Source organism: Polyodon spathula, chromosome 16, assembly GCF_017654505.1.
Source record: "Polyodon spathula isolate WHYD16114869_AA chromosome 16, ASM1765450v1, whole genome shotgun sequence".
Taxonomy (NCBI): Eukaryota; Metazoa; Chordata; class Actinopteri; order Acipenseriformes; family Polyodontidae; genus Polyodon; species Polyodon spathula.
In genome coordinates this window covers 21,655,311-21,668,647 of record NC_054549.1, presented here as the reverse complement: position 1 = coordinate 21,668,647, position 13,337 = coordinate 21,655,311, and the positions used below count along the sequence as shown (strand labels likewise).

Sequence of the window (13,337 nt, the reverse complement as noted above, 5' to 3'; positions counted from 1 at the left end):
AAGGGTGCTTCCTCCAGTCCAGGGCAGGCTTGAGGCACGGAGACTGAACTGCCCCCTCAGTCCGGGGGGCGAGGCCTGGGCAGTCTTTTGGGGGAGGGAGACTGCCTAGGGGGGGGGGGCGTTCTCTTTCCCACGAAGGAGGTCAGGATCCCGGAGGGGGCCCGTGGGGACTGGACCCTCCTCTGAACTGCCCCCCCCCCCCGGAGACTGAACTGCCCCCTCCCTCCCCCCCCCCCCTAAGAGAAAAGGGGCTCCCTCCAGTCCAGGGCAGGCTTGAGGCACGGAGACTGAACTGCCCCCCCCCCCCCCTCCCCCCCCCCCCCGGTGCTTCCTCCAGTCCAGGGCAGGCTTGAGGCACGGAGACTGAACTGCTCCCCTCCCTCCCTCCCTCACCCCCCCCCCCCCCCTAAGAGAAAGGGTGCTTCCTCCAGTCCAGGGCAGGCTTGAGGCACGGAGACTGAACTGCCCCCCCCCTCCCCCCCCCCCCCCCCCCCCCCCCCCCCTAAGAGAAAGGGTGCTCCCTCCAGTCCAGGGCAGGCTTGAGGCACGGAGACTGAACTGCCCCCTCCCTCCCTCCCTCCCCCCCCTAAGAGAAAGGGTGCTCCCTCCAGTCCAGGGCAGGCTTGAGGCACGGAGACTGAACTGCCCCCTCCCTCCCCCCCCCCCCCCCCCCCCCCCCCATAAGAGAAAGGGTGCTTCCTCCAGTCCAGGGCAGGCTTGAGGCACGGAGACTGAACTGCCCCCCCCTCCCTCCCTCCCCCCCCCCCCTAAGAGAAAGGGTGCTTCCTCCAGTCCAGGGCAGGCTTGAGGCACGGAGACTGAACTTACTCCAACACCAAAATTGTTAACTGAAAGCTACGAGTTTCCTTGACAACACGTAAAGTGCAGCTGACATCTTTACTGTAACTAGACCGGCAAGTCATTCCTTGGGCACATTTTAATTCAGTGTGCAACTTGACAGTTTTACTCCTTTTTAAAGGAGAATTGCAGACATTTTATAGTTTAGTGTATCAAAATACAGATTTGGACTGAAGCTGTGGCAGGCAAAAATGCCGCCTATCCCTTTAAACAAAGTCAAAACTACTCTGTGCTTTTTCTATTAGTCAATCAATCAAGCAAGCAATTTTTATTTTATATAGTGCCTTTCATAGTGGAACATAATGCACTTTACAAGATGCAATGAATACAAGAAAATCCATAATACTTCAAATAGAGAAATGCGTAATACATGTTATACAGTAAAAAACAATGCATAATACATTAAATATAGTGGAAAGTGTAGAATACATGAAATAGTACAATAAATACAGTGGAAAGTGCAGAATACATGATAGTAACAATACATGAAATAGTAGCAGCAGCTAATAGCAGAGATCAGGCTTCAAGAGCATGACGAGCAAAAGAGAACAGGTGGGTTTTGACAGCTGATTTAAAGCCAGCGACGGTCAAAGCATCACGAACCAAAGCCGGACGAGAGTTTTGCATAAAAGAACGCGGGGTGCGTTTATCAGTTGGCCAGCATACCGCTTAGAATATTTAGGGACGCGGTGAATTCCAGACTGACTTAACAGCTTGGAGTTACAAACAGACTTGCAAAGAAGGAAAACGGCACCCGCTCACTCGGAAACAATGTCAGATAAGTCGGTTTTAAGTTTGTGTTGCTTTTGATCCCGAGTTAGTTTCGTGTTTGTTTGTATTTACTCAGTTGAGCTGGCTTTTGATTTGTTTGGCGTTTGAGAATCGTACTTAGTTCTGAGTTAATAACAAATAATAAAACTAATACTACAACCGAGGTGATGCGATGACACTAACTAACAGGAGGCTGTGTGGTCCAGTGGTTAAAGAAACAGGCTTGTAACCAGGAGGTTCAAATCCCAGCTCAGCCCCTGACTCGCTATGTGTGACCCTGAGCAAGTCACTGAACCTCCTTGTGCTGCGTCTTTGGGGTGAAACGTTGTTGTGAGTGACTCTGCAGCTGATGCATAGTTCACACACCCTAGTCTCGTATCTTGTACAGCGCTTTGCGAGGGTGGTCCGCTATGAAAGGCGCTATATAAAAATAAAGATGATTTTTATTATTATTATAACTACTAACAATTAAGATGGTAGGAATCTGATCATCATTGGTTTGTGTTACATGATTTTATTTTATTTTTTCTGTGTGTGCGCACGGACGGGTCTAGTGTCCAGCGCAGAAGCTGGCCTCTGGTCAACTAGTACCGTTCTGACCGTCGCAAAGTGTAGGGAAGCAGATTGACAGGAACCATCTCCCAGAATACTGTCAATAAGCCAGTAAGCCACCAACTATTGATTTTTTAAAATTAAAACAACTGCAGTAACGTGTAGAATGGTCTAGTCTCGTCCTTATAACGTAACAAAGCTGTTAATTCCAGGTTTCCCTAAACCTTCCACCCCCTCTCCCCTCTTCTCCCAGACTCTGAACTGCTTGCCTCCAGGGGGGGAGCCGGGTTCCGAGGTCCCAGTCAAGGTGCTGAACTGTGACACAGTGACCCAGGTGAAGGACAAGCTGCTGGACGCTGTGCACAAGAGCATCCCCTTCTCACAGAGACCCCTGGCAGAGGACATGGACCTGGGTAAGACAGGAAGACACACAGTCAGACTCCACACCAGAGAACAGGGGCGCACACACAGTCAACCTCCACACCAGAGAGCAGGGGCGCACACACCCCCCCCCCAGAGTGCAGGGGCACACACATACACACACACACAGACACATACACACCCCAGAGTGCAGGGGTGCATGCACACACACACACCCCGGAGTGTAGGGGCGCGCACACCCCCCCCCAGAGTGCAGGGGCGCACACACACACACACACACACACACACACACAGCCCAGAAAGCAGGGACACACACACATACCCCAGAGTGCAGGGGTGAGGGTGCGTGCGTGCACACACACACACACACACACACACACACACACACTCTCGCACGAGAGAGCAGGGACACTGCAGGATATCGGTACAGAAGATGCAAAGTGAAAGTGGCAGTCAGTGTACAGTCCTTATACAAGTTTCCCTTAGTAAAAACACAGTGAAAGCATAGGTAAGCACTGTGAAGACCAGCAAGTCATGGTACATTTAATAAACATGGCAAACCAGTGTATGGTAAATGCATAATATAACCATGGGAAAAGCACAGTACAAACCACAATACATTTTTAGTTACATAATAAAAAAAATGACCTATCATATCCTGCATTGATTTATATTACCAATTTTTTTTTTTATAGATTTACGTTTCCTGCATAATTCCATGTGAGATTATTAGCCCTCTACCATGCAGCAAAATCTTTTGAAATACACAGAATCAATACTTAAAGGGTCATTTGGACAGATCATAAAAAACAACCCAAGATAAATTGATTTCTCCATCGCAGTGATGGAATTACACCACATTTTTCATTGCGTTTTAATAATCTTATTTTAAGTCATTTGATCGGATTCAACCTTAACAAACGTAGCAACCTTACATCCCAGATATGGAAATAAGACTTTGCAGAGCAGTTTGAGCCATCCCTCGTTTTTTACTAAGAGTTTTTAATAAGACACACCCTGAGCTTGTTACCTATACCCTGTGACCAATCAAGTAAAACCTGGAATGGATCGAACTGCTATGTAGTGGGAGTCTTATTGCCATCCCTGGTATCGCAAGCATGTATTTTAGTAGTAATGTAGGGATGGAAATAATACTCCATTTGCATAGCGGTTTCGCCCATGCCAGGTTTTAGTACATGCTAGGTTAGTGTCAGTGTATAGGTAACAAGCTCAGATGTGTCTTGTTAAACTCGTGATAAAACCAGGAATCGGTCAAAGTGCTATGCAGTGGGAGTCTTGATCTCATCTGCGCTCCCTGCCCCTGGCTCGTTTGGGTAGCTGATTCTCGGCAGTCACTCTGAACTCTCCTCGTCTCCTCCTCCAGAGTGGCGGCAGGGCAGGTTGACCCGAGTCATTCTCCAAGACGAAGACGTCACAACAAAGATTGAGAGCGACTGGAAGAGACTCAACTCGCTGGCGCACTACCAGGTACCTTCAGAGAACAGAGCGAGACAAACTCGCAGCGCCAGCCAATCTGGGGTCAAGCCTACCTTTTACAAGAGACTTCTCTGGTCAACCCTTAACTTGACCAGCTAGATGGAGAACCCCAACAGTGCTACTGCTAAATGCAAGCTAAATTTAACTTGTTATGAAATTGTAACTCGGTGACTTGCACCTGACTTTGAGCATATTTCAAATACAAGGCTGCATTCGCAAATCTGTTGCTGGAAGACTAAGCTGTGCTTTTCTTTGCCGGCAGGTGTCAGACGGTTCTTTGGTGGCGCTGGTTCAGAAACAGGTATCCGCCTATAACATTGCCAACTCCTTCACCTTCACTAGGTCTCTTAGTCGATACGGTAAGTCAATAATCTCCTTATATTGCATGGCACAATGTAGACTCCCCTTATTCAGGCCAGTGTACCTATAGAATAAGAACATAAGAAAGTTCACAAACGAGAGGAGGCCATTCGGCCCATCTTGCTCGTTTGGTTGTTAGTAGCTTATTGATCCCAGAATCTCATCAAGCAGCTTCTTGAAGGATCCAGACCCTCACAATTCTCTGTGTAAAAAAAAAAAAAAAAAAAAAAAAAAAGTGCCTCCTATTTTCTGTTCTGAATGCCCCTTTGTCTAATCTCCATTTGTGACCCCTGGTCCTTGTTTCTTTGTTCAGGTCGAAAAAGTCCCTTGGGTCGACATTGTCAATACCATTTAGTATTTTGAATGCTTGAATCAGGTCGCCGCGTAGTCTTCTTTGTTCAAGACCGAATAGATTAAATTCTTTTAGCCTGCCTGCATATGACGTGCCTTTTAAATAATTCTGGTCGCTCTTCTTTGCACTCTTTCTAGAGCAGCAATATCCTTTTTGTAGCGAGGTGACCAGAACTGAACACAATATTCAAGATGAGGTCTTACTAATGCATTGTACAGTTTTAACATTACTTCCCTATACATTCAGTGCAAGAGCTCACTATATGAAACCTTTTGCTTGGTTTTTTGTTATATTGTTTGTCAGTAAAATGCAAAATGGTTTGTTTGTGAGCCTGCTTTTAGAGTGACTTACCGTGCTGTGTGTGTGTTTGTACAGCTATGGCCAAAAGTTTTGCATCACCCGGTAGAATGAATTAATGTTCCTTCATAAAGTCGAGTGAAACCTGCTGCATAATGTTACGTTCACATATCAAAACTGACATAAGCTGAAAGATGCGACATATTGAAATCTAACATGAACTACTACTGTGGCTTCCGGTAGACTGTAGTTTTCTTTGGTTGCATGATGTTAAATTGAAGATCAAAATTATGCTCGTGTAGTTGTGCTTAAACTTAAAAAAAACTTTGGGCCAGAGCTGTAGAATCTGTGTTTGTCAGTGTCAGCTGTGTGATGCTGCCCCGTGTGTTTCAGAGAGCCTCCTGCGCACCTCCAGCAGTCCGGACAGCCTGCGCTCGCGAGCCCCCATGATCACCCCTGACCAGGAGAGCGGCACCAAGCTGTGGCATCTCGTCAAGAACCACGAGCACTCGGACCACCGGGAGGGGGACCGCGGCAGCAAGATGGTGTCCGAGATCTACCTCACCCGCCTGCTCGCCACCAAGGTACCCACCAGGACTAGTGCGGGACATCGAACATGCCAAGCTGTATCTTGAGCTCTAGCTTGAGAATCTCTCCCCCAGTGCCTGCCTATGTCTTGCCAAGACCTTTAATTTAAGATTGAACCAAGCTCTTCCTATGCAGCTCTCCCTCCTTCTACAATGAATTGTCATACAACGCATTTCACAACAGAGTCTTTCTGTCTTTCCTCTCTCAGGGCACGCTGCAGAAGTTTGTGGATGACCTGTTTGAGACGGTATTCAGCACAGCGCACAGAGGAAGTGCCCTCCCTCTGGCCATCAAGTACATGTTTGATTTCCTGGACGAGCAGGCGGACCGCAGACAGATCAGTGACCCCGACGTGCGACACACCTGGAAAAGCAACTGGTGAGCAAGGCTCAGCCCCGCCCCGCAGGATCTCGCCATCATTTCAATTTCCTACGCGGCTCAACTTGGTTTGCCCTCTGTCCCCGTTTCCCCAGGATCGTTCTGGTTTCGCCCCTTCCCGGGACATGAAAAGATCCTGTTTCTTTTAATCGTATGCTTTCAAATCCATGTAGATTGTCAGTCAGTCAATTTGAAAGTCTTTTGCAGCTCGGTCTAAAAGTTTTGCATCACCTAGTATTTTTGGATTGAGGTACAATTACAATAAAAATAGATATATATACCCACACACACAATGTAGATGTAATGAAAGAAACTACAAATGATATTGCTAAAGTGTACTGGAAGCCATATTATTACAGTGTTTCACGTTAAATTTTGAAATGTCACATTGCCCGTTTTCCTTGAAGCATACGGGAAAACTACAAAGCGGAACGTAATTCAGGATGTTAACGAATTAGTTTGTTCTATAGAGTGTGATGCAAAACACGTAGCCAGAGCTGTATGCCTAGCAGATTTTTCATTAAAGCAAAACTTTTATTTCTTGCCAGCACACTCATGTTTTACAGAGTTTTTTTTCCTTCCGTTCTCCGGACTGTGTTTCTCTCGCCAGCCTCCCTTTGCGGTTCTGGGTGAACGTCATCAAGAACCCGCAGTTTGTGTTTGACATTCACAAGAGCAGCATCACGGACGCCTGCCTCTCTGTCGTGGCTCAGACCTTCATGGATTCCTGCTCCACCTCCGAGCACCGGCTGGGCAAGGACTCCCCTTCCAACAAGCTGCTCTACGCCAAAGACATCCCCAACTACAAGAACTGGGTGGAGAGGTGAGCCTGACGCCTAGAGCTCCCAGATCCGAGGAGAATCAGCAATCGCTAGAAATACTTAAGGAAGGAGAAAAATCATTCAGCGCCTTTACATGAGCATAAGAATTCCGATATTTTTCAGAAAACTAATTCCGATATCCAAAGTCATGTAAAACAGTTTTCGGAAAATGTATCGGAATATTCCGAAAGTCAGTTTTCGGAAAACGGCACCTGGAAATTTCCAAATAAATTCCGAAAACTAACAAAATGTGTATCGTGTCAACACATTTTTCGGAAAACTTATCGAAATAGCATCCTGCACATGTGCACACTTTGACCCTTTTCTCCTGCACATGGTTTTAGAAAATAATAATCTGCATGCATCCGTTTGTCTAGTTAGGGATAATTAAAAGTAATACAGCCCATAGTGAAGCAGCAAATGTCTTCCAGCTTTAAAATGATGTGAGAATTTCAAATAATGCCTGCAAAAGAAACTGGTAATACAGAAGAGGATGAGCTGTTAGAAAGGCTGATTGCACATTGTGGGGAATCTGAATCGAGGTATAGGATAGTAATCTGACACTTGGGTAAAGCACTATATTGGATTGGTCTCCGTTCTATCGCAGAAATGTCCGGTCTTCAAATCGTACTTGGACTAGTTTCCATCGGAAATATCCTGCGTTTTCTTAAAACTTCCATCCATGTATACAGTTGGATTCTAATTAGATTTGTGACGATTTAAGAAAGTCCATAAAATCCGTACCTCAAAGCGAACAGAGGCAACAAAAGTGTTTCAAAAACATGTTTTTTGCTCGACACCTTTCATAGTTAACATGTGTATCGGATTTTGAAACATCTGGGGCTGGTTGCATAAAACGACTTGAGTGTTCAGTTTAATTAAACCCCTCCCCTTAACAGCAGAAGGACTGGAGATATACTCGTACCTAGAAACCGTGCAACAGTGACGGCTGTATTCAAAACACTGTAAATAGTATAACGAAAGGAGAGACAGCCGGATGTAATTGTTTGTTTTTTTTATTGAGTACGCCACAGACGCCTGAAGCGTATTCTATATACACACACATTTATTTTACAAATCAAAATAAGAAAATGTAAATATATCTGAACAGACATCAGTTTATAACATACTGTACACATTTATAAAACTGAAACGATAGCAATACATTTTTTTTTTACTTTTCAACAGCAATTGGTTTATTATCAGATGAGCAAAAGCAACGTAGGGGAAAAAAAAAGAAACATTTTGCAGAAGCGCCCAGCACAAGAAGTTATAAAAAAAAAAAAAAAAAAAAAAAAAAGTCTTAATTTATTTTGACAAAAGGGTATTCCTTTATCTTGAATCTAAGGCTGTTCACAATCAACACAGTTAATGCGTTTCTCCACGCCGCCTTTCTGCACAGGGCACAGCTGCCCGAAGTTTTATTTTTATTGCACTCGCCAACGTGGCATTGGCGTCTCTTGCGGCTCTCAGCGGGGTTGCCAGCTTTAGCTGCGGGTGCACTCTTGGCAGTCTCCCTCTGTTCCAAATGCTTCTTGTGAAGTTCCTGTGCTAACTGCAAAATATATTCTCTCCTTGGTAAAGCACCCAGGAGTTGATGGCTGCTAGGTGCAATACATTGTCAAACACCTGAACACCGTCAGGAGCCAGCTTTTGTTGCGTAGTAAAACTCCACGGTCTCTGGTATTTATTTTCACTAGTCCTGATGCTAATTGACTGACCAAAGCAACGCAGCTGGCAGGCGGGCACCAGCCTTCAAACGGCTGATTGAAAACAATAGACTGTCAGTCATTCACTCAGGCAGAGTGCAGAGACTAATCTGATTACAGCTAAACACGTTGCGGACTGGTAAATTAGAGTAGAACACTGTTCTATATAACCAAAATACAATTGACGGCCACACAGAAAACAGTGTGACTGCTCCCGGGGCTTTTAGGTATAATGTAATATACCTCCTTTATTTCTGCACTCCCGCGTTTCATGCTTTGTGAGAATATTTAATACACGCGGACAGAAAGGTACGACTGGAGAAAATTACATTTTAAAACCAAAAACTCCCTCACTGCTGTTCTTAACTGTAAAAAAAAAAAAATAACACTGGGAAGGAGAAATTTTCAACTTTCAGAGAATGGAAGCATCTAATGCTGTGTGCATTGCAGCTGGAGAGGCTATAGATAGATACACGGCAATTCAATGATTTACTTAATGTGGGGCTCATTTTATACATGAAGAAAATAAATAATAGATATCTGACATTGTATTACTGACTGCTTCCTTAACAAATGCTGTTGCATTTCTTATTATTCTGTTGTTCTATATTGTGTAGTAATTCTCACTGAAGGGATAGGTGCAGATTGATACCTGAATGCACATTAAACTGATATATTTTAATTAAAGATGGTATTTAAAACTGAACATGTACGGTGAAACGGCATCATCAGTTTTAAAATGAAAAATTGTGGTTGTTAAAGGTGTTTTTCAAAACTACGCAGAGTGGAATAGCTAATGGAAGTACGCATGATGAGATTGTATAATCTGAAACCCTTCCCCCTCCTCTCGCTCTTAGATATTACAGAGATATCGCCAAGATGCCAGCCATCAGTGACCAGGATATGGACGCTTACCTGGTAGAGCAGTCCCGTCTCCATGCCAACGAGTTCAACACTCTGAGCGCGCTCAGTGAGCTGTACTTTTATGTCAACAAATACAAAGAGGAGGTAGGGGTCAAGATTCACATCATATGTAGGGAGGAGAAATCTGCAAAATGCGTAGCGGTTTGACCCATTCCAGGTTTTACTACGAGCTTGATCGGCCACAGTGTGTGGGGAACAAGCTCAGGTGCGTCTTATTAAACTAGTAAAAGCAGGAATGGATCCAACTGCAATGCCACAAGGGGCTTCTTTCTATCCCTGCGGTCAATGACTCTGCTCTCTTCTATCCGCGCAGATCCTGACCTCGCTGGATCGCGACGCTTACTGTCGGAAACACAAGCTGAGACAGAAGCTGGAGCAAGCTGTTAGCCTGATGTCCGGGAGCAGTTGAGCTTGGGAGCGGTCACAGCGAGACTGACCTACAGCAAAGTGCCATACAACACGACTTGAGAGACCGCAGACCGACCGACAGAGAGAGAGGGAGGTCTGGGCTGTAGAGAAGATCACGTTGGCCCAACTTGGGTTTCTCATCTGAGTTTGCGGCCCTGGTTCTGAAAACAAAGGACTATTTCGTACAGACGGACCTCTTTGGGAACGAAGCAGACTTTTGGGGATGTTGGAAGTCGACGGACCCTCCAGTTAGCATCGACGGACCACGGTCCTTTTAAGGGGAGAAACGCGTCCACGTTCGATGCCTTCTCCAGGCTATTTGTTTTGGGTGCGGGGAAAAGTGCAAGGGAATTTATATTTAAAAAAGTCAGTCAGTTGAAATGAAATTGTTGTTTTTGTAGTGAATATATATCGGTGGATGATCAGTAGGTCTGTAGTGGTACCAGAAATTCTCTATAAAGTTGCACTATACTTAGTTTTATATATTGAATTTAACAAAATTTGTAAAAAACAAAAATTAAATAATAATCTCGACCAAGATCAGTATGAAATACCTGGCCTGCAGCAACCATAAATAGAAATAATATTGTACTATTTTCTGGAAAGGGTCAATATTTTCCCCATAAGAGTTCAGCGATAGCAGGTTGTGAAATTTAAACCAGAGCTTAATATGAAGTTTTTAGGCGGGTTTTTGGTTGCACTGTAGCGCCTTTTTTAAAAACTTGAATAAGGGCCCACAGGTGACCCCTGAAGATGTGAATTGTAGGGGGGTCCCTTGGTTTTGTGTGGCTAGTTCTATGGGCAACCAGTAGCTCCTAAAAGTGAGCTGTTTAAGTATGTGTTTTCATTGCCGTCCATCAAAACCCAACGATGAGGATTTTGGTAAAATACAGAGTTTTGGGGGGAAACGGCTGCCGTCTTTCAACGAATCCAGCGTCTGTCGACGGGAATCGAACGACTCTGCGGTCGTGCTAGTCACAGTTTACAGTGAGTAGGCTGCAAAATACTGTGTGGCCTGTCGCTGAATTATAGCGAGTATGTATGTATTTTCTTTTTAATATCTATTGATCTTATGTATTTATTTTGAAAGAGTAACTTGTAATGTTGCAATATGAGTTGTTTTGGTGCCTTGAAATGAATGCATAGCGTTTTAAAATGGGGTGTGCTGTTGAGCTCCTTGAAAATAGGGTGGTTGTACATGAGGGGGTTAATAAAGGATGTATAGTGCCCCCCTGTGGATTGCAGAAGACATTGATTTCACAAATTTCTGCATTGTTTTCCTGAACAAAAGCTGTAATTTGTTGCTTTGCCTACACACCCTGGGGGTTTTTTTTTTTACAAAGGATTCCAAATGTAATGTGTTTTGTGTCTTCATTTGATCTGTGGGAAATATTTCTTGGCAATGTGTGCCACACACTGAGTGTTGTGTATATATGTGCACCTTATTTGGTTTTGGTCCAATGTAGTGTACATGATGAGATCAATGTAGCAAGAATGGCCAAATAAAATGAATGTGGGTGCAATTATTGAAGGAAAAGCCACTGTAGCAGTTGTTAATGCATTTTCTGTAGATGTGTGCAACTGCTTTATGGCTTGCTTCAAGCATGGAATAACAGTTGCCTGTTCAACCTGGGGGAAACTGCTGCATTTAGCAGGACCAATCAATCAGAGAAATAAAACTAGTGTAGTTTCTGGTAGAAACAAAGTCAGGTCTTACTGTGCCTGCCAAATGGTGACCTCAATTATTTGAAGTTACACACTTGTGACCTAGTTGAGTAAAACAAAACCACACCCCCCGAGCCCCACTTTTGCGCAAAACACACACTTGGTTGAGATGTTGATTTTTTATTTGGTGCAACTTGCTTAGAAAGACACAATTGTACATAACAGTAGTTTCTTTTCCACAGACTAAACATTTCAGTCACGCCAGTGCAAAATGGGTCCAGGTCCTTCAAGAAGCTGTTGTTCACTTAAGTTCAAACCTCCATCCTCCTGGGGGGGGGGGGGGGGGGAAGAGAAACCCAAACCAGTTATAGCGTTGATTCCAAATCCATAAAAAGCAGGTGAAATGTATCAGTTATTATTATCCGCCGCCATGTAGCGTTTCACGTGTCAGATATTCCAGTTAGCGTTAAACCAAAGCCTTCATTTGACTAAATTGCACAAGCAGGGTATTGGTTTATAACAAACACCAAAATGTCCTTCCTGTAAAAATGAGTTTGTAAAGCGCAACACCGTATCTGGCTGTAGCCCAATTATCGACTCATTCTTGATGTTGCTTTATAACCCAAAGCTTACCATTTCCCTTGGAGGTGTAAATGAAACGCGAACTCCGCTTCAAACCCATCAGCACACTGGAATATACGCAACAACCGGCCAAAGCGCCACACTTCCCGCTCCTGTCTGAAAAACGGAAAGTGTCAATGAAACCGCAGAGACACACATCCATAATAAAAAAGCTCGCCATTTTAGCGGGAGACCACGCAAACTATTAAAAGCTCACTCTGCGCTTCAAAACGAGGCCCTGCTTCCATTAAATAGAAACAAAAGTTAGAAAATATTGAAGCGGGACAAAAATTACAAACCAAGAGAAACGGGAGCCGATGCAACGCGCCATTTCAACTTCAAACGAGCCTCGCTTCTGTTGGGTCAGAGAAACACAAAGTTAGAAAAGGAACAGAGCCAAATAAAGAGCCTTTCATTAAAATTAAAAAAAAAAACCTTCTCTGAGAGAAATGTATATCAAACGTGCTCTTTCGCGGTCCCAAAAACAAACGACGTTTTCATAAAACACCACAAAACTAACCTGGCTCCTGGCTCCTGGCTCTCCCCAAACACGGGCTTTTTTCTTCCGATAGCTTCCGAGCATTTCTGCGGCGCATTTCTCCTCTCAGCGTGTAAACCCCAGCGGAGCTCCGGTCCTGCGTGGCGCACTCCACAGCCCCCCGGCTCGACTGAACCCGAGCCACTCGGCACTGGGCGTGTTTATCCGCGGGGCTGCGAACGCACCTGAGCGAGGGGGCGGGGCTGGCATACCTGGGCACGAGACACCGCGACTCTCTCGCCTCCTGGACTCTGCGCCGCATTGCAGTTTCCCACGGGGCGTGTTGTGGAATTTTGCAAAATGGCCCATTTTTGTAATTGTTTCTTATTACTTTAACTGCTGCCAATTAACTCTGTCCCCCTTTAGCCCCGTTTGAGGTAATCGCCTGAAAAACGGCGACTACCCCAAAATGCCGACACGGTAGAGAACAGGCCACCGTGTAAAACTCACCACACCCCGTTCGGGCCGACGCGAGCAAAGGCTCTTATCAGCCCTCCCGAACCATGTTGGCGAGAGACTTTGGGTTTCACCTTCGCCAGACCCGACCCGGATCCGAACCCGTCTCGAAACCGCGCTGAGTATAGCGAGCGCAGTGATCAAACTCCCAAAGCCTCCCG

General features: G+C 45.1%; 1 protein-coding gene across 1 annotated transcript in view; it reads left to right on the top strand.

Annotated features, from left to right (window-relative positions):
* LOC121328789 (plexin A3-like) overlaps positions 1–11,438 on the top strand; it is a 99,599-nt gene extending 88,161 nt beyond the window's left edge. Inside the window, 8 exon segments of the mRNA XM_041273844.1 lie at positions 2,435–2,594; positions 3,947–4,050; positions 4,322–4,418; positions 5,462–5,652; positions 5,865–6,034; positions 6,645–6,857; positions 9,422–9,572; positions 9,802–11,438. Of these exon segments, the coding sequence (XP_041129778.1) occupies positions 2,435–2,594; positions 3,947–4,050; positions 4,322–4,418; positions 5,462–5,652; positions 5,865–6,034; positions 6,645–6,857; positions 9,422–9,572; positions 9,802–9,897 (1,182 nt within the window). The 3' untranslated portion in view covers positions 9,898–11,438.
* Positions 11,439–13,337: the final 1,899 nt, after the last annotated feature.